This window comes from Stylophora pistillata, chromosome 9, assembly GCF_964205215.1.
Source record: "Stylophora pistillata chromosome 9, jaStyPist1.2, whole genome shotgun sequence".
In the NCBI taxonomy this organism is placed as follows: Eukaryota; Metazoa; Cnidaria; class Anthozoa; order Scleractinia; family Pocilloporidae; genus Stylophora; species Stylophora pistillata.
This window is the reverse complement of record NC_142527.1, coordinates 93,384-112,931: the sequence shown is the minus strand read 5'-3', so window position 1 is coordinate 112,931 and position 19,548 is coordinate 93,384. Positions and strand designations below refer to the sequence as shown.

At 37.6% G+C, this 19,548-nt stretch overlaps 2 protein-coding genes and 1 non-coding gene across 3 annotated transcripts; 1 reads left to right on the top strand and 2 right to left on the bottom strand.

The window, feature by feature from the left end:
• Positions 1 to 254: 254 nt before the first annotated feature.
• Positions 255 to 3,598, top strand: LOC111346236 (uncharacterized). Its single transcript, XM_022953536.2, has 3 exons — positions 255 to 499; positions 1,612 to 1,788; positions 2,073 to 3,598. The coding sequence occupies exons 1-3, from the start codon at positions 400 to 402 to the stop codon at positions 2,837 to 2,839; spliced, it is 1,044 nt and encodes a 347-aa protein (XP_022809271.1). The 5' UTR covers positions 255 to 399; the 3' UTR covers positions 2,840 to 3,598.
• Positions 3,599 to 4,514: 916 nt separating this feature from the next.
• Positions 4,515 to 4,586, bottom strand: Trnad-guc (transfer RNA aspartic acid (anticodon GUC)). The gene has a single exon. It is a non-coding gene; the product is annotated as a tRNA-Asp (tRNA).
• A 641-nt stretch (positions 4,587 to 5,227) lies between these two features.
• LOC111346234 (ran GTPase-activating protein 1) lies at positions 5,228 to 19,409 on the bottom strand. The gene is made up of 15 exons (XM_088734168.1): positions 19,118 to 19,409; positions 18,602 to 18,729; positions 17,975 to 18,034; positions 17,464 to 17,643; positions 15,127 to 15,261; positions 14,840 to 14,941; positions 13,837 to 13,893; positions 13,508 to 13,721; positions 11,781 to 12,070; positions 9,121 to 9,228; positions 8,381 to 8,425; positions 7,862 to 7,910; positions 7,577 to 7,665; positions 6,677 to 6,798; positions 5,228 to 6,228 (listed from the first exon to the last, which is right to left on the bottom strand). The coding sequence occupies exons 1-15, from the start codon at positions 19,245 to 19,247 to the stop codon at positions 6,159 to 6,161; spliced, it is 1,779 nt and encodes a 592-aa protein (XP_088590294.1). The 5' UTR covers positions 19,248 to 19,409; the 3' UTR covers positions 5,228 to 6,158.
• Between the last annotated feature and the right edge of the window lie 139 nt (positions 19,410 to 19,548).

Sequence of the window (19,548 nt, the reverse complement as noted above, 5' to 3'; positions counted from 1 at the left end):
GATAACGTAAGAGGGATGGGACATAAAGTCGAATATCGCTTCTACCGGAAGTAGAGAATGTCAAAAAATCAAGGATATTTACGAAACTTGAGATCGATAATATGCTTTGGAAGATAATTACACGGCTAAGTAAAGGCCTAAGCAAGAGCACTTCAAACAAATGAATTATTCGATTGAATTTTTAATTCGTTTGACACCGGAAGTGTTACGTATGTCGCTGGGGAAAGTTCAGTTCCCGCCCTCTTTCGATTTCCCTTCCTTATGCTGGGCTTCCGGGCAATGAATCAAACGCGGTTGGGAGCGTCGGTGTGATCAGCCAGTAGAAGTGAAAGTTACAACAAAGTAGCGTGTTCTTCATTTTCTGGTGAGCTCTTACAAAGCGACACTCACTGATCAGATATGGTGAACAATCTTTGTTCGTTGCGGCAAATTTTCCTTTCAATATTTGGCTTTGCTTTACTTACGTTACTGCGGATTCCGCACGGTGGGTGTAAAACAGGTGAGGATTGAATAGAAATTCAACTAGATGGACAAGATTTTGAGTTTCTATATTTTTTCATTTTCAGATATGTTGCCATGTTTAGCTCAGATTTGATTTTCCGCTTAATGCTCGATCAAGTGACAAGGGTTGTTTTTATTTGCTTGATCATGTAAAAATCAAATTAACATTAAATATACCAAGTCTCTCCTTTGCTCAGCTTCAGGAACTTATTTTTGAGGAAGGGTTGATGAATTACGCGTTTAGAAAGCGAAAATCATTCAGATAACACTTAATCGATTCAATCACGAATTGTTTCAAACCCCACATTGTTCTTCTGAAAGCCAGCCGGTTTTAGAAGACTAGCACCATGTTCGGATTATGTCAACACGAGACTACACGAGACTATGGGCCTGATTACATGAGCCGGGCTGGCCCTGTTAGCCGGGCTGATTTCTTTTGTTTTGGTGTTCGCCAAAGCGTGAAAACAAAAGAAATCAGCCCGGCTAACCGGGCCAGCTCGGCTCATGTAATCAGGCCCTATCTCGAGACTACTCAAATTTGTTCGAATAAGATTTTCTTATTTGTTTATGATTCGTGCTCTGGTTAAACTGTTCTCAGTAACCAAAAATTTTGCAGATATGCATCGCCTTGCTTGCTGTTCCCTGTCAAATAATTTGCCGGCGAGCTGAATTTGTTGTTCGATCGTGATTCTCGATAGCTACTTTAACGGGTCAATAGTGATTTCTTAGCGGGCGTCTTGATTTCTTGTATTTCAGTTTCTGTCAATTCGACAAAGTTGCTTTCGTTAAACAGACAAAATATAAGTCTAAATTATAATACCATCATTTTATTTTCTCCTAAGAAACGGAAACTACTCGACACATTCAATGGACTCGACAGATTTCACTTCGGGCTTTTCTTGGGATTATGAAGTCAACTTTTATATCTCTCATTGGAATGAGTCTCTTCTTGACTTTGATCGCAGACCGTATCCAATTTAGGGCCCGGTCTAATTAATATACATTAAATCACAAGAGATCTAATGGTTCAAAAGGATATCAAAGATATTGGCTTGAACGTCAAGTGCCGTCTTAAATCCAAATTTGACAAACAATTTGAAAATTTTTCAGTACATCCAGCCAACTGCAGCGGATGGATACCGATCAACAACACGAAAGTATGGGAGTGTGGTTATGATAGTTACATCAAACTAGGACCTTTGAAAGGCAACAATTGCTCAACTATCAAGTTATTGCTTGACCGCTGTACGGACTGTAATGGATTGCCAACCAGCTGCAGATGTGAAGGTAAGCGCAGTTCTTTTAGTCTGCCAATTGTCCTTATTTAGTTTGTAGTACATGGTTTCTGCTCACGATAAATCACGGGGGAGACCGAGGTTCGATTCCTCGCCGGATGCGACATTTTTATTTCTTCATTTCCTCTCCCACTACAACGATTATCTCATTCAAAGCTTCCACTTACAAAATGATTGAAATAAACAATTTGAGTTTCGGCTAAAATTAACTTGATGCTTCAAAGTTAACATAACTTAGGATGATTTATTCAGAAACTCATTTCTTTTATTTTAAAGGAACTACAGAGAAACGAATGCTTGGAGTGCCGATAATATTCCTTTATGGCATAGCAATCGGAGCCAGTTCTATATTTTTCCCAACACTCCTCTTTGTTGTGATTTTGCATTGTTACAAGATGAAAAAAAGAAAAGATAGATCCTTGAGCGAACAAAATGAAATGATGCTTACAGAAACACAGGACACGAGAGGAGAGGACTTTAGTCCACCCAAAAGATCTACGGAAGTAGCTGAGACACAGAACGTAGGACAACAAGAATCGTCCAAGGTCAAAGGAGAACCCACTTACGAGAATGTAAATCGCAAAGCTCGTGATGATTCTCTGGAAAATGGCAAAGTAGGTGCTGCCCAAAGTCACACATCAGAAGCTGCTGAAAATGGCAACGAATGTAACATCGAAGGCAACGTGCAAGGCGATACACCTTCAGGAAAAACGATTAAAGGTCGCAAAGGGTATCTTCAGATGAAACAGAAAAAGACAGGAGAAAAACATCCCTTGTACGAAAACTGCAACGTAAGCCGGCGTTACATGCATATCATGCCAGAGAACAAAAAGCAGAACAATTCATCCGATGAGAAAAGCACAGATGCGAAGGAGAAAAAAGACGTAAAAGACCATCCAGGTGATATCGTTCCCATGAAGACAGAAAAAAAATTACCAAGGAAGACTGGAACAAAGCCACTTTGCCGACCTTCTTCTGCTGCATATGTAAACGCACACATGGGAAAATTGTTAGGTAGTTTCGGTAAAAAACAGACCGAATGAAAAATCATGACATCATTCAAGCATAGCTTGTAAAAATAACAAGTAACTTTTAAGTTGCATAATACTAGAATGAAGCTGACTTTCATTTTAACTTTTAAAGTGTTTAATCTCAGACCACCTTTAAAAGGCCTGAATTTTCTTGAAGATTTCTGATTTCACTCAAAGCATATACGTACAAGTAACTAATATTATTAAAAACTAGATCATTGGATAATGCGATTCAAGACTTTTTATTGGCTTAGCCATTATGGTATATCAGCCAATATACCATAATCTACAAATATGGCCATCGTAAGTGTCAGCTTAATATTAAAAGGGAGCTAGAAATTTAATAAAATTTTATACTTAATTTAACGTTTTTAATAAAACAGTTATTCCACTCGCTCTTGTTGGATATGAGATGATTATAGCCAACTCAGCGCTACGCGCTTCGTTGGCTATCTATCATCTCATATCCAACGCGCGCTCGTGGAAAAATTGTTAAATATTTTTTTACGAAGTATTACATTTGTAAGATCGGTACTGCTCTGTTAACTGCTTTGTTATTTATGTAGCTACAATTCTCTCTTTACGATATCGTTTCGCGGTGTTACACCTTCCGGATTTGGATCAATTTCAAAAGTTTTTTATAAATATATAAATATACATATAGGATGTCTACGTTTCGATTTTTCCGTATTACAGTGCTCGATACATATAAATAGAGCACAATTTATGTTGAGTTAGAAAAATACAAAGACTACGCTTTCATCCCTACAAGCTTGTTTCGTGATTGCTCACCCATCAGAGGATCAAAGATACATATACTTATATTTAACTGCAGACAGTACTGTTTCGGCCTTCTGGGCCTCATCAGTGCAGTGCTGATGCAAAGATGGGGGAGAACCTATATGGATCCCCAAACGATCCCACACTTGTGGTATCGTCTGAGCCATGCCAGAGTGCTCAAACTAGAGGAGCCTAATGAGCTATGCACAATGCTATATCTAAGAAATTTTGTGGAAACGTGTAGTTGTATATAACATCTTCACCCGCTCTGCTGTACCGCTGGTCGGCTTGCAGATGCAGATGCAGATACAACACGTATCGATGATTTCGTGGTAAACTTGCCCCTTTTATTGAGGATACGAGCGAGTATCACAACAGTATTGAGAAAAATAACTGTCATAGAATGTCACCTCCATCAGCGATTTTGATCGTTTATAGCGAAACATATTCCAAAAGAAATGGAAAGGTGCGTTTTCAAATGAACATGCATTGGTGAGGACGGACCAAAACAAAAGGATAGTGTTACGTGTGAAAGAAATTCTGCTTGTTCAAATCATTCATATTAGACGCATGAAAGGATACATATAAAATATCTCATGTCTTCGGGGTTTGGCTTTCATGTCTCTATCGTGAGCCTTTGTGTTTTCTGTGTTTTTGAGAAGTCGTATAAGCGGTTAAATTACTAATAAAAAGACTGTGAAAATGCTGAAGTTAGCTTGTCGGTTATGTCCTCATAGATGAAGTAATTGCAATCCAGCGTGATGATCGTGCCCTCCGTTGTAGCTGGAAAGGCATTTCAAATTAAGTCTACATTAGGGAAAATTACTTTCACGAGCTCGTGAAGAGAAAAAAAAAAAAAAAAAAAAAAGAGTTAAATAAGAAACGATGAGAGAAAAATAGTCCTCTCCTCCCCGGCGGGGAATCGAACCCCGGTCTCCCGCGTGACAGGCGGGGATACTCACCACTATACTACCGAGGACTTGATATTTAAGAAGTGTAAAATTACAATAAAAAAATTTTTTTTATTTTGTAACACCCATACACGAGGCTAATATTCAAGGATACGAGGTAATTCCCTTTTATTTTCTCTGCAAAAGACGGAAAAGGATATATAGCTCAAACTAGCACCCAAACAATCAGTCTTTGTACACTCGCCAAATGTACGACATGACACGAAAAAACCCCAGTTAAGTTGTCGATCATTGGAAAAATTGAAAACAAATTTCCTATATCCAAATGTGTACATAGTAGTACATCTTCTAGAGCGTAAAAGTAAAAGGGAAGATAGAAATTAGAAAGAAAAATGAAAAGTTGCAGGGGCTGTACTCTATGTACTTCTTAATTCATTTCATTTTTTTTTTTTCATACATGATATGACTTAATTTTACTCTTAAGTAGGTAATATTCTTTGTAAATAGTTTTTATCCATTTTATTTGTGTCCCCACATTAATAAGTATGGGATATCTCCCAAACTAGAGGGTTCTTTGACACGTTAATAAAGTTTCTATCTATCTATCTAAGTTTAAAGCTCGAACGCTGATGCTGTACATTATGACAAGGAGAGGTCATTTGATCGAGTAGGGCGTTATGGGACATCTCTAGGAGAGACAACAGTTAGGTAAGACAAAGTGAGTTTTTATTTCATGTTTTCTCCGTTATTTACATTAGTAACTAAGGGAGAAAAAGACTCACGAATTGAGAAGGAGTCCTCTAAGTTACGGACGTTAACGAGGCAAAACACTGCGAAAGTTTAAAAATCTTCTTGCAAGTAAATGCACTAAATGGACTGTCACAGGAAGGGTTATTGCTATCGAAAAAAGAGTGACATAAATATATTCTGAGTTGTTTCACGTAGGTAACTTTAAAGAGCCTATATTCAAAAGGAAATCTTAAAAAAAAATTCTTTTCGAGGGTGCACAGACACGAAAGGGGCAGGAAAGACGAAAAAGAAACAAGGATTATTGATGTTGGAGGGGATTCACATAGATTACAAAACTGGAAAATTGGGCCACATCAGGTCGAAGCTTTCTAGTGAACCTCTCGCATAAAATAAATAATAAAAAAGGAAATCAAGGTTTTATTTCGTGGTTTGGATTCTTTCTGTTTGGCTTTCTTTTCATTTTATTGACGCCAGGTAGGAGAGTTTCCTCATTTGTGCGATGCGACCGACTAAAACAGCAGTTGGTTTCGTAAGATTTCTTCTAGAAAGATGACTTGTGAGCCTTGACTTCTTGGGCTCACACCAGACCTCCTGACCAGCGCCCAGACATTTCGAGTAGGGGATATCATGCAAGACACACAAAAAGTGACGTAGCTACTATAACCACCGGCTGGAAATTTATGTTCACATTGTAAACAGATGCGTGGTTGCTAGGCAACGCTAAGTATCCTCTCTATGCTACGATACAAATCCCTTCTGACTGCTCGAGAAATAACACGACGTCTTTTCTTTCTGATCTTAAAACGTCTCCTCTCTATTGCAATGAACAGGCGCAGACGCATTCAAAATTTGGTGGCAAATGTTAGTAAATCGCAAAAGTAGAATGAGCATTATATCTGATACAATGTCTGTAGAAATTGGTGACGTGTTTCCAAACATGATTCCAACAACTTGTTGGGTCTGTAAAGGTAAAGAACAAAACAATTTGTCAGGTTAAAGAAATTTTCAGTTGGGAATCTGATGCGCCCATCAATTCCAAGTTTTAACATCTCCCCTCCAGACAACCCACGGGCATTTTTACCGTCGTCCATGCCCAGGGGATGGGGAATTTTAACCTCGCCTGGTCGGGGTGGGGAATTTGAAGCTTGCCTGGTCGGGGTAGGGAATTTGAACCGGAATTATTAAGTCTTTCCAGCGGAATACAAGTTTTATATCTTTAACTATGGAGGCGTTTGAGGTGAGTAGATCACTTTCGTGAGCGATTGGCTCAGTTGAAAAGGTCGACAGGGTCTAGGTTAACGGTTGGTCACTGGGAAGAATATTACGGTCGCTGATTAAGCAAACCCTGTCTTCTTAGTAAACTGCAGGCAATGAATAATTATTAATCTGCAAAGCACAATATTCTCACTTTGAAACAAAGGCCACGAAGAATGACTTAAGATGTCTTGGGAAGTAAGGTTGTTTAACGGTATAATCTAGAGCTTTGAGAGGACCAGAAATATCCTTGGGGTACTCCATCTTCTCCTCTCCCTGTAAAAAGAAAAGTGATTACAGTAATTTACTTAGTTAGGCTTGCGATAGGCTTCCGTCCAGGCCCAGGCCCTCATTTTTACTGCTGCAGGGCAAGCGTTTTCCGCCCGCGGGAAGATTTGAGACGAGTTGGGAAGACATTTGCCGGGGTCTGGCACTAACACCAGTTTTAGACCACAAGCAGACCTCTTAATGGCTCGCATTGCTTAAGGCCTGGATCTTTCCTGTGAGCGAAGAAGCGCTAGAGTTGAACCGCTAATAATGAGGGCCTTCTCGCAGGTTAAAGAGATCTATCCAATACATGAGTATTGTACTCTGGAACAGGCTTGCCAACGAAGAGGGAAGGAACAGCTCGTTGGACAATTTTAAAAGCTTAATTGAGACATTTTCCTCTGAATTTTACAATTTTTAATTCATTAGTATTACATGTGGGCAGAGTCTTCAATTTCTTGTTTTAATCATGTATTCGTCGCTTAAATTACAACTATGATTCCCTTCACTCTTTACTTCTTAAAATTAACTTGGACACGACTACATCAGCTACTCTGTAATTCTATCGTGTATAAAGAAACGCTTCATCACCATGATCATCATTATTATTATTATTATTATTATTATTATTATTATCATCATCATCATCATTATCATCAAAACCGATATGAAGTCATTCGTTTGAATAACAGGAATTGTCACACTATAAGTAACGCATAGACCTTCGACGATAAATTCTAGTAGTCGTAAAATTTAGAAATATTTCATTAGTGTGACATTCGAGTACCTTAAGGAGTCCCATATGAATTAACAGAGAAGATATGAGCCCTTCCTCTTTGCAGTCCGCGGACTCGAGGGATGGCTTCAAAACTGTATCTGAAAAATTATTATACAAACTTCATCACATTGCAGCGATGGTTTCATTTAAACATGACAGCTATTTCAGTCATGAGATGGAGTTTGAAACCTTTCAGCAGAAAACTTAAAATAGAAATGGAATGCAGTAGAAGGGGAAATGCTAAAACATTGTAAACAAGGTTGGAAAATTAAGAGAGTATTGAAGAGGAGTTACCAGCCCATTCCATGAGTGCATCTTTGTCGTTTTTTAGGGCAACAGAGATCTGAAAGGAAAGACAGCCTGAAAATCACGTCACTGAAGTTTTTCACTCCTGCAGAAACACTTAAAAGGCGAAGTAGCAGTTTATTACTGGACAAAATCATCCACTGGAGAATGGTACTGTACACGAATGGGTTTTTAAAGCATGCTCAACTGAAGGGAGGACAATGGGTGACAAACTGAAGTATAGGGTACACAAACGACCGATTAACATATAGATTCCATGTTGCCCTACGGTAATGGATCACAGATGACGCCAAAATGTGGTAACATTGATACACTGACACTCCTCAATAACCTATTATAGCACCGATGCACGACACAATAGAATATAACTTTTGTTTGTTAAAAAAGGCAAAATGTTGTTGATTTCTACGCCTGTCCTGCTATAGATCATAACTAAGAACCAATCAAAACTCGTTTTTAATTCAGCTTATCAAATAATTAATGATTTGTAATAGTATCGATGCTTACCGACACAAAGTACTTTGCTACTTTATTGGTTTCGTACAAATCATCCTGTTCAAACATAACACAAGAAAACAATGGCTTTAAGTATATGCAAGGCACCATTGTAGGGTCTTAGCGTGCGGAATGTTTTTTTTTTTGTTTTTGTTTTTTCTCATTCAATCAATCATTAGGGTGTCCTTTTGTGTTGCCGCTGCTTCTCGTCGTTCGTTAGTATTTTTTCGCTGGTCAGTTAGCTTCTGTTGTTTCTGTGTCACATATCTTCGTTAATTAGTTTCTTTCGTAATATAGGCGCTAATTGCACTTTAAGTTAGCTAGTCGTTTTCGCATGTATAAATTAGTTTTTCTCAAGTTCAGACTTTAGTCTTCCGTTAGTCATACAGTAGTTCGCTTTGAGCAGTTAATCCAGTTCACCTTATTTTCGCCTTTTGGCAGTTTATATTCGTCCAGCAGTTTCGTAGAAATCGTAACAATGTAAGTATTGTCATTTCAAGTTTATTCAGTTCGTTCAGTGTATTTCTTTACTGTCACTTTTATTAGTCAATTGTTGTAATTTCGAATTCATTTATTGTTTTAAGTTTCAACCCACATAACGTCAACATCATTCGTACCCAATAAATACGTCTCCATCATCGTGGTGTTGTGAGGTTACGATTACTGCAGTTACAACCATTACACGTCACAATGATTCCTACAGCTGTCTTCTTCATTTCATATGAGAGGTGCGCCGCAGCTACATAACATACCTTTAAATATTCTGCTAACAGCGATCTCCGTTGACTGCTCGGTATGTTCTTAAATTTTTCCAGTGTTGGCGACTTGAAAAAGTCTTGGACAACTTCCATGCTCACCACCTTAGATGAATTTCAAAGTAAAAACGTAGAAAAAAAAGAAGATAAAGCCTATGTTTTTAGTTCTTAGAGGTAAAGCAAGAAAAAGCCATAGCAGAATTTGTGGGTGTAATTTCCCCTTATCAGTCTCTTGTGATAGCATAATAAGTTTTCCTGTTCGTTCAAGAGCAATTCTAAAATTTATGTTCATCGCACCTGACTCACGCAAAGCACGAGTCTCCCCCTCTGTAGGCACTCTTCTTGCGTGCCACGCGAGCAACCTCGAACGAAAATGGACACTGAAGGGTTGACTTGTAGGCTCTCCTTTTATTGTTCCCAGTCCCTTTTCCGTTTACCCCTTATTTCTACAAGGGGAGGGACTGATGACGTGCATAAGATTAACTTTACAGTAGTGAAGAGTTTAAGAATGGAGTTTACGGGAATACATGGCATACAGCGAAACAAATACGGTCTGATTTAACGCACTCCTCCAAATAGTCTCTAGGTCATAGATAATGCAATTTGCCATTTTTTTTTTTTCGGTTAACGACATGCTTAGCCTCTCTATTTCTTTTTTCTTTACAGAAAGATTTTCAATTTTGTTTTTGTGTGACTGCTGTGCCTGTGGGTGGGAAGGGTGAGGGAAGGGAGGAGGGGGGGAGGTACATGTCCCTATCAGATAGATTTGTCCATTTGATTCAACGCTCATGGAAAAACACCTTTATGGGTACTCGACCCAATTTAAATTCTAAGAAACTGCCATTTATAGTTCACACGCTATTCAATACTTCAATCAAACATCTAACTAAAACTATTTAAAAATAAAAAGCAACAATATGTATATAAAAAGATAAATCACTCTACACACTCCTAGACAAAAATAGCCCACAAAAACGGAATGTAAAATTCCATTATAAATAATCAAAGTTCACACAATTCGTCGTGCATATTTATCGACTATGAGCATCCCTCCTTTTCAGCGAAATCTGTCGTCCGAGTTAAAAAAAAAAAATAATAATATAAAATAATAAGAAAATAAATGAGAAACTGCGCGCCGCGTGAAACTCTGGGAATAGGTAATTTTCATGCACCTCACTTCCAGAGTTCCATACAGCACGCTAACATCAATCTTCTTTTTTTCGCTGATTTTTTTTTTTAACTCGGCGACGGACTTCGCCGAAAAAGAGGGAGTGCTCGAGATATGTACATAGGTGTTATGAGAAGCAGAAAAAGAAAGTAATTTACAAAGATAACGCCCTCTTCATCCGGGCGCAAGATTGAATAAATAATAGTAACATGTAAAATAGCATAAAAACGAACTTGCTTTTTATACCTATCTTACAACGCTTTCTGACTAAAATTAACTACTATGCCTCACGAAAAGATTTCTCTATTTGCCTGACCGTAGTTTTTGTTACGATCACGAAGCTCTATAACTTTATGGGCGGAAATGTGTAAGTTTTCTCGCCAATCACAACGAACAGTTTCTCCAAACTAATTCTATGTGCACAAAGAAACCGAACATCCTGCGCCCGGTAATACCACTAAGGTGTTGTCCTGCGCTTGACGCCGGTCTCATGTTTTCCGGCGCTTAGGGCTGGTTTAATTTTTTTTCCCGCCATAGACGTAACTTGGCACTGGGTGCGATTTTTTATGCCAGTGATTGTGATTGGCTAGATGTTATCGTTTCCTTTCTGAAGCAGCCAATAAGCATACAGATTTACCTACACACAATTGCCGAGGGCCAGAACAATTCAGTGTCATTTTCTTCATATTGTGGTTAACAGGATGCATGTGATGTGATGCTCATACATTGACAATAAATTAAAAATTTTACTAATAATTAAAGCATAAAAATTCCATTAAAATGAATTCTAGTTCAGTTTAAAGCTATAATTCAGCAAACTGGCTCATATATTGACTGCTAATCACAAACTCTTTCATTCTTTATTGGATTTGTCCCTTGGTGAGTAATGTCCCTGCGTGGAAGGCAACGAAAAAACCAATTAGCTTAATACCACTTCCACAATTTCAATTGAAGTTGCTAAGATATTTTTTAAAAAGTCACTTTAAATGGCCCAATGCTAGAAATTTATCAAGAGATGTAAAATTTAGAAATATCTTGTAAAAAACCATGTGTACACGTACTGCTTTTGAATAAATGGTCATAGCCTTGAGTTTCATGAACAGACTTAAAACTGAAAACTGCAGTAATTTCATATTGTTGGGGTTTCAATGTTTGAGCGAGTGTCAGCTTGTTGCTAGAAATATAAGTTTCATTCATCACTGTCAAGAAACAGATTGTTTCAGGAAAAAGTACTGACTGAATAAATACCGACAAAGTAAAAGCAGAAGAGCTAAAATTTACAGGATTGAAACTTTATTGTCAGTGAAAGAGGTATCACATCACATGAAAAACGTTGTCATGTTAATCTCAACAAGACATCACATTGGCACCCAACACACAATTGTGTGGTAATTTGGTTTTTGCAAAAGTTTGTTGCAAAGCCAAATTCTGTTCAAAACTGACATCAGCAAAACCACATTTAATTTAATTTAATGCAAAGTAGACATACCTTAATAAGTTCTTTTTCCACTTCTTCATCATCGCCAAGCAATGGTGATTGTGGTTTAAGACTGACACCTGTCACACTCAGGTTCAAGTCATTGCTGACATCTCCCTCATCACCTTCACTGTCTCCACCTTCAAGTTCATCTTCCTGATCATCATCATCATCATCGTCGTCATCATCATCGTCATCACCTTCTCCCTCATCCTCACTCATGGAACCCAAAATATCAAGCTGACCATTTTCATTCAGCCAGTTCTTCACTTCTTCAAGTCCTTCATCCCCTATGCTGTTTCCTGTAAGAAAATATTATTTAGTTCTTATTAACTGAGCGGGAGGTCTGTAAGGGAAAATCTTGACTGAGGTCGCCAGTACAGACTGAACGCAATGAGGTCTGTACCAGCGACTGAGGTCAAGATTCTCCCATACAGACCGACCTAGCTCGGTTAATAAGATGTTTATTTTATGGCTGTGTCTTATGTGCCAATTTTTTTATATTCTTTGTACCTTTTTTTTCTAGACCGGTCTAGATGCTGGTCTAGATGGGAAAATCTAGACCGCTTTCAATATTGATTTCAGCCGATCAAATTCGTGAATTCGGTAGTTCCCAGTCCTTGTGAGACAGCCATAATAAAAGGAAATATTAAAAGGGCAATTTTAATATTACTGTTCTCATAATTTGCAATTTTCAACCAGCAAAATTGGAGGTATTATTATCTGAAACAGATCTTTGTAAATGTCACTACTCACAGTCAAGGAGGATCAAATTGAACAAAATATTGTTTCAAACAAGTTTTTGGAGTGCAAAAATTTATCTCTACAAGATGGCAAACATGTGCAGGTCTGATTTTCACTATTGCTTAAATAGTACCCTTTACTGGGAGGATCATGCACAAATATGTTTCTATAACCGCAATTCAGATCTATATATGAATTTCGTATATTCATTGTGTTTGAATTATCATCTTATGGGTTTATGTTGGACTAATTTGATGACCTGCTCCCAGTTGGCTTGTTAGCTCAACTGGTAGAGCGCTGAACTAGTATCATAGAGGTCAGTGGTTTTGAATCCCATACAGGCCTGAAATTTTTCAGGTCTGATTTTCACTATTGCTTAAATAGTGCTCTTTACTGTGAGGATCGTGCACAAATACAATTCTGTCTTTATTTGAGAGACAGCAGAAGCTTCTCTACTTTCAAGTCTATTTTGATCATTAAAGTGTGTTAAAGAACATTCACTCAAACAAAAATCTAAACCTTATAATACAGGGCTTGAAATTGTGCCTGTATTGAGTGCATTTGTGAATAAAGATTTTACAGCCTAGCTTATAAATAAATCATATTTTACAGCCTTGTGTCTTATTTGTGACTGGTTGCTGTAGTTTTATCCAAAAATTCCTGTGAAATTCACAAGTTAAATGTTGGATGACTTTTATTGTAGATTTCTTGCTGGGAAATGTGTCAGGGCCACACTTTTTCAGAAACAAAGTTGTGCAACGCTCATGAAATTTCAAAGAAATCTTCGTTTCTAATCATATTTTGTTTGGGTTGGTTAGTTTTGTGACTAAAATTTTCAAACTTGCGACTAAATTTTAGGAATTACTCGCAAATTGCGATTGAGAATTTTTTTTTAATTTCGAGCCTTATAATATTTTAATGCAAAATTTACAGTCATGGAATCATCAGAGTCCTTTCATAAGTCAGATAGAAAAAATTGGTACTGACAAACCTACCATTCAATTCCAGTTTTTCTAAAGATCCTTTATTCACCAGAGCCTCAACAATGGCTAGAGCACCTTCTTTGTTAATCTCATCAAAGGAGAGGTTCAGATCTTTCAAGTTGTTCACTGCTCCTTGTAAAGATTTCGCCAATGCCTTTGCTCCTTCTGTTTTCACCAGACAGTCTCCAAAATTTATCACCTCAATGTTTTTCAGGTTTGGCAGCACCTGTGAAATAAGTTATTTAACATCAAATGACAAATGTTAACCAATTCTTGTGTTAAGTGCTTGTGTAGTTATTGCAGATAGATGTGTTAATTATATCAATAAAAGTGAAGCTTACCTCAGCCATAGCCGTGGCTCCTTTAGGGGTGAATGTGTTGTCATTCAGATTCAAAACCTGTGTTAAACAAAACTCTGTGCTGTTAATACATTCAATGCTTTAAAATGTCCCTGATTTGTTCACTTGCAAGTCTCACAGACCTGGGCTTAGTTCTTCAAAGGGTGGATGATGGTATTCAACCGATAAATTGCTATCTAACTGGGAAGTGTTGACAAAACATACTGCCCTATCCAGCAGATGGCAATTTATTGAGTGGATAGCGTTATCCATCCTTTAAACAACTAGGAGCAGAAGGGTGATTAGAGATAAGCAGAGACATAATTATAGTTCATTGATAACTTAAGTTTGAAACTTGCAGTCCAATAGATGCTTAAAAATATTCACACAAGTAGAAAGAGGAAGAACCTTCACCGAAAGAGTGTACAGCAGGGATTTCATTAATTTGGAAGTAGGCATATATTAGGACATAAGTAAGCGGAAGACAGTTCAGAGGTAATCGAGGCAGATTTCTCACCAGTCTTTCTCTTCTGTCCATTCAAAATGGGCTCACAGTGAACCAATCGTGTTGTTGATTGAATTGTTAGAACTCATTACAAAAATCACCCAACAACCAAAAAGGAGACAAAATATCAACAAAAAAAACCCTTAAGTTTATACATGACTGCCTTTAGAATAATTATAATGAATGTTTTCCAAAAAACACGCAAAAACAGTGAGGTGAAATGGCCACAGTAGCTGGCTACATTGTGAAGGGTAGCTGCCAGAATTTGTAGGTTTTCAGCTTCTAATGAAATCCCTGGTCCAGTAATAGTGTAGAGCTCCAGCCTCACAAAAAGAATGAATCAATTTCAGTGTCTGAGCAACTGCACACCTACCCCCCCCCCCCAACCCAACAAAAGTCAACTAATAACAGGTTGGGATTAATGTTGGGTCAGGGGATGTGTGCAGTTGCTTTGTTACTGTTATTGATCCAAAAGAATAAGCTGAACATGTGCCTACCAACCTTCAGGTTTGGATTGGACTTGAGAGCTTCAGCAAGAGCTGCTACCCCTTCATGAAGGATTCCATTCTGTGGCATTTGTATCTCTTCTAGTGTTCCTATTGTCTGTAGAGCAAATATGACAAAAATTAGTTTCGGAAGATCTCGCCATTTCTCACAAATGAGATTCTGTTTTCCAACTAACTAACCACTGAAAAAGTTCCTCAAAAGGTTGGAATCAAACAAGAAAGGCACTTGTCCCTACCCCTACCACGGCACCATGATAATAATTAATTCCACAAATCCCCTACCTCAAATGCCGCTGCTAATGATTTAGCTCCAGGGTTTTCCAGGCGATTTCTCCCAGATATGAAGACTTGAAGCTTTAAGGGTGTTCCTGCTTCAGAGCTTGTTTTGTGACACTTAATCAGTGCTTTGGAGAGGATCTGTCAAGAAATAATTTGGATATATCAACAAAGTTGAAGTGGTAAATTGGCCACCGTAACAATTATAAAATCTGACATTTCGAACGTTAGCCCTTTGTCGGAGTGAAGAGAGGAATTGTGGGTTGTGTGTGCTTTTAAAGGCAGAAAATGGAGCTATGTTATTGGTGGGAACATGGCAACGAGAAAAACATGAATAAATTAGTGGAATGAAAAGCACTCGTTGATCCCTGTGGGATTTAGACTGCCGGTTTGAAAGATGAGCTTTTGTTCAAGAAACATTGGCAATGTTTGGTCATTAGGCAAATTATACTCAAAGCAGTGACCATTTTGGTCACCATTGGACAGGAGATAAGTTTTGTTTGGAATGGGAGTCACCAATGTGGTGACCTGTGTTTGATTGTCATGTAATAAGTTATCACATAGTCTTAATAATCTCAGGTGCAAGTGTGACATAAATCTGCACAGAATTATTTAACAAACAGATTTCATGTTGCTGTGCATCTGTTAAGTAACAGATCACAGATGATGTCAAAACACGATAAGAACAAAAAAGTGGTATGTGAGGCACAGCAGAGTGTGTCACTGATGCTCTTACCATATTTTTAAATCTTCTGTAATCTATTACAACTGTAACGACCCACAACAACAAGGAAACTTTTTGTTTCAGATAATATAAATTCAAAATGTTGTTAATAATATTAACCATTTAACTCCCAAGATCTGATGGTTAATTCTCCTTTATAGCTGCTACACATTTCCTTGTAAATTAGTTACAAGAATTTGGTGTTGAGATAACAACTTCTATTCAATGAGTTTAAGTATTCTCATTACCTGTTTCCTGGATAATTTAGGGATATTAAATCAAATCAAATCAAAATTATGAGAAGAAGTTACATGTTAATTACTTCTGGGTGTTAAAGGGTTAATAATAATAATAATAATAATAATAATAATAATAACAATAATGATAATAATAATAATAACTATAATAATTTATAATGACTATAATAATTGTGACGTTGAAATCACAGCTGCCGAGGGAGCCATTGACATTGTTTAATGATTTTTAGCAACTTTGTGTCTGGGGTTCTAGATTTGCCATTCACCTTTCTCTTTTCTGTATAGTCTTAGATATGCTTTTACTTATCAGATTATTAGATTTCGAATCTGTTCAGATTTGACTCCGTTATTTATAGTTTTCCAGACGCTTTGACAAAAAAAAAAGGAGTAGATGTGAGCCGAAAGTGAGTTATTTTAGATCGTTTTTTACGCTGTTAATATTTTGTATTGTAAAGGATTTTATGGAAATTATTGCTAAATAAAATTTATCTTCACCCGTGTTTATTATTATCATTATTATAATAAAAAAAAAATATTTTGTATATTAAGACCTCTTGCAGTATAAATAACTGAATAACTGGTCTGGCCAGCAAATAATAAAGTAGTTACACAAAGTATATATATCTAGGGAAAAATTGATGGTGTAACTAGCAACTAACAAGCATATATGAAAAAACTAGTCATGTGCAGTGCACGTAGTGTATTTGTTTGAGATAAAGTTCTTAAACCTGATGGTCGAAGTGCTGCAGATATTTTAGTTTCTTTCTCTAGATCTTAATGCGCAATTACATTGAGTATAATTATACTATGTGACTTCTAATGAGCTTGTACATAGGGTTATCTAGTTTAAAACTGGTAATAAACCTTTTGCATGCCATGATCCTTCTGTCTTGAAAAGATTGCAAATTAATCACCATTAATGGTGATGTCATCTATGCAGCTGTCCTCCAATAGATATATCTTATTAACCAAGCACGAGGGCCGTACTGGGAGAATATTGGCCCGAGGTCTTGACAGTACAGACCGAGCATAGCGAGGTCCGCACAAAAAAGACCAAGGGTTGATATTCTTCCAGTACCGTCCCAAGCAAGCTTGGTTAATAAGAGATTTATTACACGACTGAAGTTCAAAGGGACACAAGTGCGGTATCATTCGGGACCATTCGTTACAGTGCCCGGTCCAATACTGAGAGAATATTGACCGGCAATAGAGCATTTTGATTGGTTGATTTTAGTTATTGGCCCTCTGACTGCCCGAGTTGTGTAATAAATCATGAGTAAGGACCAATCAAAATGTGCGTAAAATTCACCTTATCATATAAACCCTAATATTCAATATCACCTTACAGAGTTATTCACATACCTTTCCTCCACCAACACCAAGACCATTGTTATTTAATCTAAGAATACGTAATGAGTAACAGGCGTGACTTGTTAGCAACTTCACACAAGCCTTCACTCCATCAGGGCCAAATGCATTGTCACTGAGATCCAACTCTACAAGTTTGGCATTTGCTGTGATAACACCATCACTCAAATGACCCTAGCGAAAAAAACAGGTAAATACATCAGTAACTAAATTATAACAAAAATACTGCTTGACTTTGTCAAACTCTAGCATTTTCAAACTTAATGGATATTACTTTATTTTGATGTTTCAAGCGTTAGCCCTTCGTCAGAGCAAATGACGAAGGGCTAACACTTGAAATGTCAGCTTCTTAACTCTTTACGGTGGCTATTTTACAATTTCAACTTAGTTGATATTACCAAATTACCTTGTTACCCCCACCGATGCAGCACCACAGTTTCTTTAGAAACTTACCCCACTTTACTTTATTTTGAACTTTCAACATAACTGATCCTCTCTGACTTACCAATGCAAGTGGAATTTCAGATCTTAGTCTGCCAGTAAATATGTCACTCCATAATGCTCTCTATAGTAAGAGAAATGTAAAAACAATCTTAACTTTCTCACTGAGTGTGACTGTCATGAACTCCCATAAGTTATAAACAAAATCCCCAGAGCTGTCAGCAAACTCCTAAGTTTTTTAGTGCACTCCTCTGAGTAGTTATCAGTAAAATCCTCTGAACTGTCAGCAAACTCCCCTCAGCTGTCACTGAACTCCTTTAAGCTGTAAACAAACTCCCCTAAGCTGTCACTGAACTCCTTTAAGCTGTAAACAAACTCCCCTAAGCTGTCACTGAACTCCTTTAAGCTGTCAACAAACTCCTCCGAGTTTTTAGTGCACTCCTCTAAGTAGTTTGCAAACTTCCACAGTTTGGTGACAACTCGGAGGAAATCGGCCCTGCATTAAGTGACCGATGTGTGCAATGCTATAACTGAGCTAAATGCACTGCTCCTCTCTTCAGTAACTCTTACCTGAACCTAATACAGTATTTGCTACAAGTCATGCATACAAGAAAGCAGAGGCAGCTGGTTTAACTAACTACATTAGTTACTCTTTATTTTTTTTGCATCTTCAATAATTATTTCTTATCACCTCAAATTCAGGTCTTGTTGCCAGTGCTTCTCCAATGGCCTTCGCAGCTTCTACTCCTATGGTGTTGCCTTCTAAACACAAGGCTTGGACATCTTTGCTTGCCTTGATTGTATTTACAACCTCTGCAGCTAATATATTTAAAAAAAGACCCGGTACATTGGTGACCACTTCAAGATTTTAGAATGCTACATGGTAACTTAGAAGTTAAATTGAGAACTGGGAAGAGCATGCACGATGGCATCTCAACAGACAGAAAATAAACATTTATGCTACAACACCTGAAGAGGTTCTCAATCCCTATCAATGTCATGTTCTTTGTTACTTAGCAACTTGCCACAAGTCGAATTTTTGCCGATAATTTTTTTCTCACAATCATATTCAGAAATAATCCTTTCTGCATGAAAATGTCCTCAGACTAAAAGATTAAAACGACCTGTCGAGTTCGTGTTAATTTTAAGAGCTCAACAGAGCGCTATCCAACTTATTTATCCGCCGAATAGTATAACAAAGGCTTACCATCATCAGTAGTGTTCAACTTGATACTTTTTCCTTTGAAACTTACAACGTTGACTTGTTCGACTTTAGTTTTTGCTAGTAAATCAGCGACATCCCTAATTTCGTCCTTTTTTTCAGTAGTCTCACCCATCTTTTTCAATACCTAATAAAATCGCGAGTTTTTGTCTAGAAAAGTGACAAGTCTTACTGGATTTTTAAAATTGTGAAATGAGATCAAAATGAGGAATAGTTGTCCGCGTACATGTGCCACCCTCTAACGTTTTTCGGCCGGTCACAACTACAAATTAAAAGAGAGAGGTCTGGTGCGCTAATGAGCACTTAAGCGCCTGGTGTAGTTCGCAACACCTCCGTAATGTGGCATTGCAGGCTCGTACATATATTTTTTAGCCTACAACATTCTACAACATAGCACCGTCTGGTGTCGAATTCTA

What these genes read in the sequence shown, in the direction of transcription:
- LOC111346236 (XM_022953536.2), top strand. Translation starts at nt 400, where the DNA reads ATGGTGAACAATCTTTGTTCGTTGCGGCAAATTTTCCTTTCAATATTT. An exon ending in GCACGGTGGGTGTAAAACAG is followed by an intron (nt 500 to 1,611) that starts GTGAGGATTGAA and finishes AAAATTTTTCAG; the next exon opens with TACATCCAGCCAACTGCAGC. An exon ending in AACCAGCTGCAGATGTGAAG is followed by an intron (nt 1,789 to 2,072) that starts GTAAGCGCAGTT and finishes TTTATTTTAAAG; the next exon opens with GAACTACAGAGAAACGAATG.
- LOC111346234 (XM_088734168.1), bottom strand. Translation starts at nt 19,247, where the DNA reads ATGGGTGAGACTACTGAAAAAAAGGACGAAATTAGGGATGTCGCTGAT. An exon ending in CAACAAGACCTGAATTTGAG is followed by an intron (nt 18,035 to 18,601) that starts GTGATAAGAAAT and finishes CTCTTACTATAG; the next exon opens with AGAGCATTATGGAGTGACAT. An exon ending in CTGAAATTCCACTTGCATTG is followed by an intron (nt 17,644 to 17,974) that starts GTAAGTCAGAGA and finishes TTTTTTCGCTAG; the next exon opens with GGTCATTTGAGTGATGGTGT.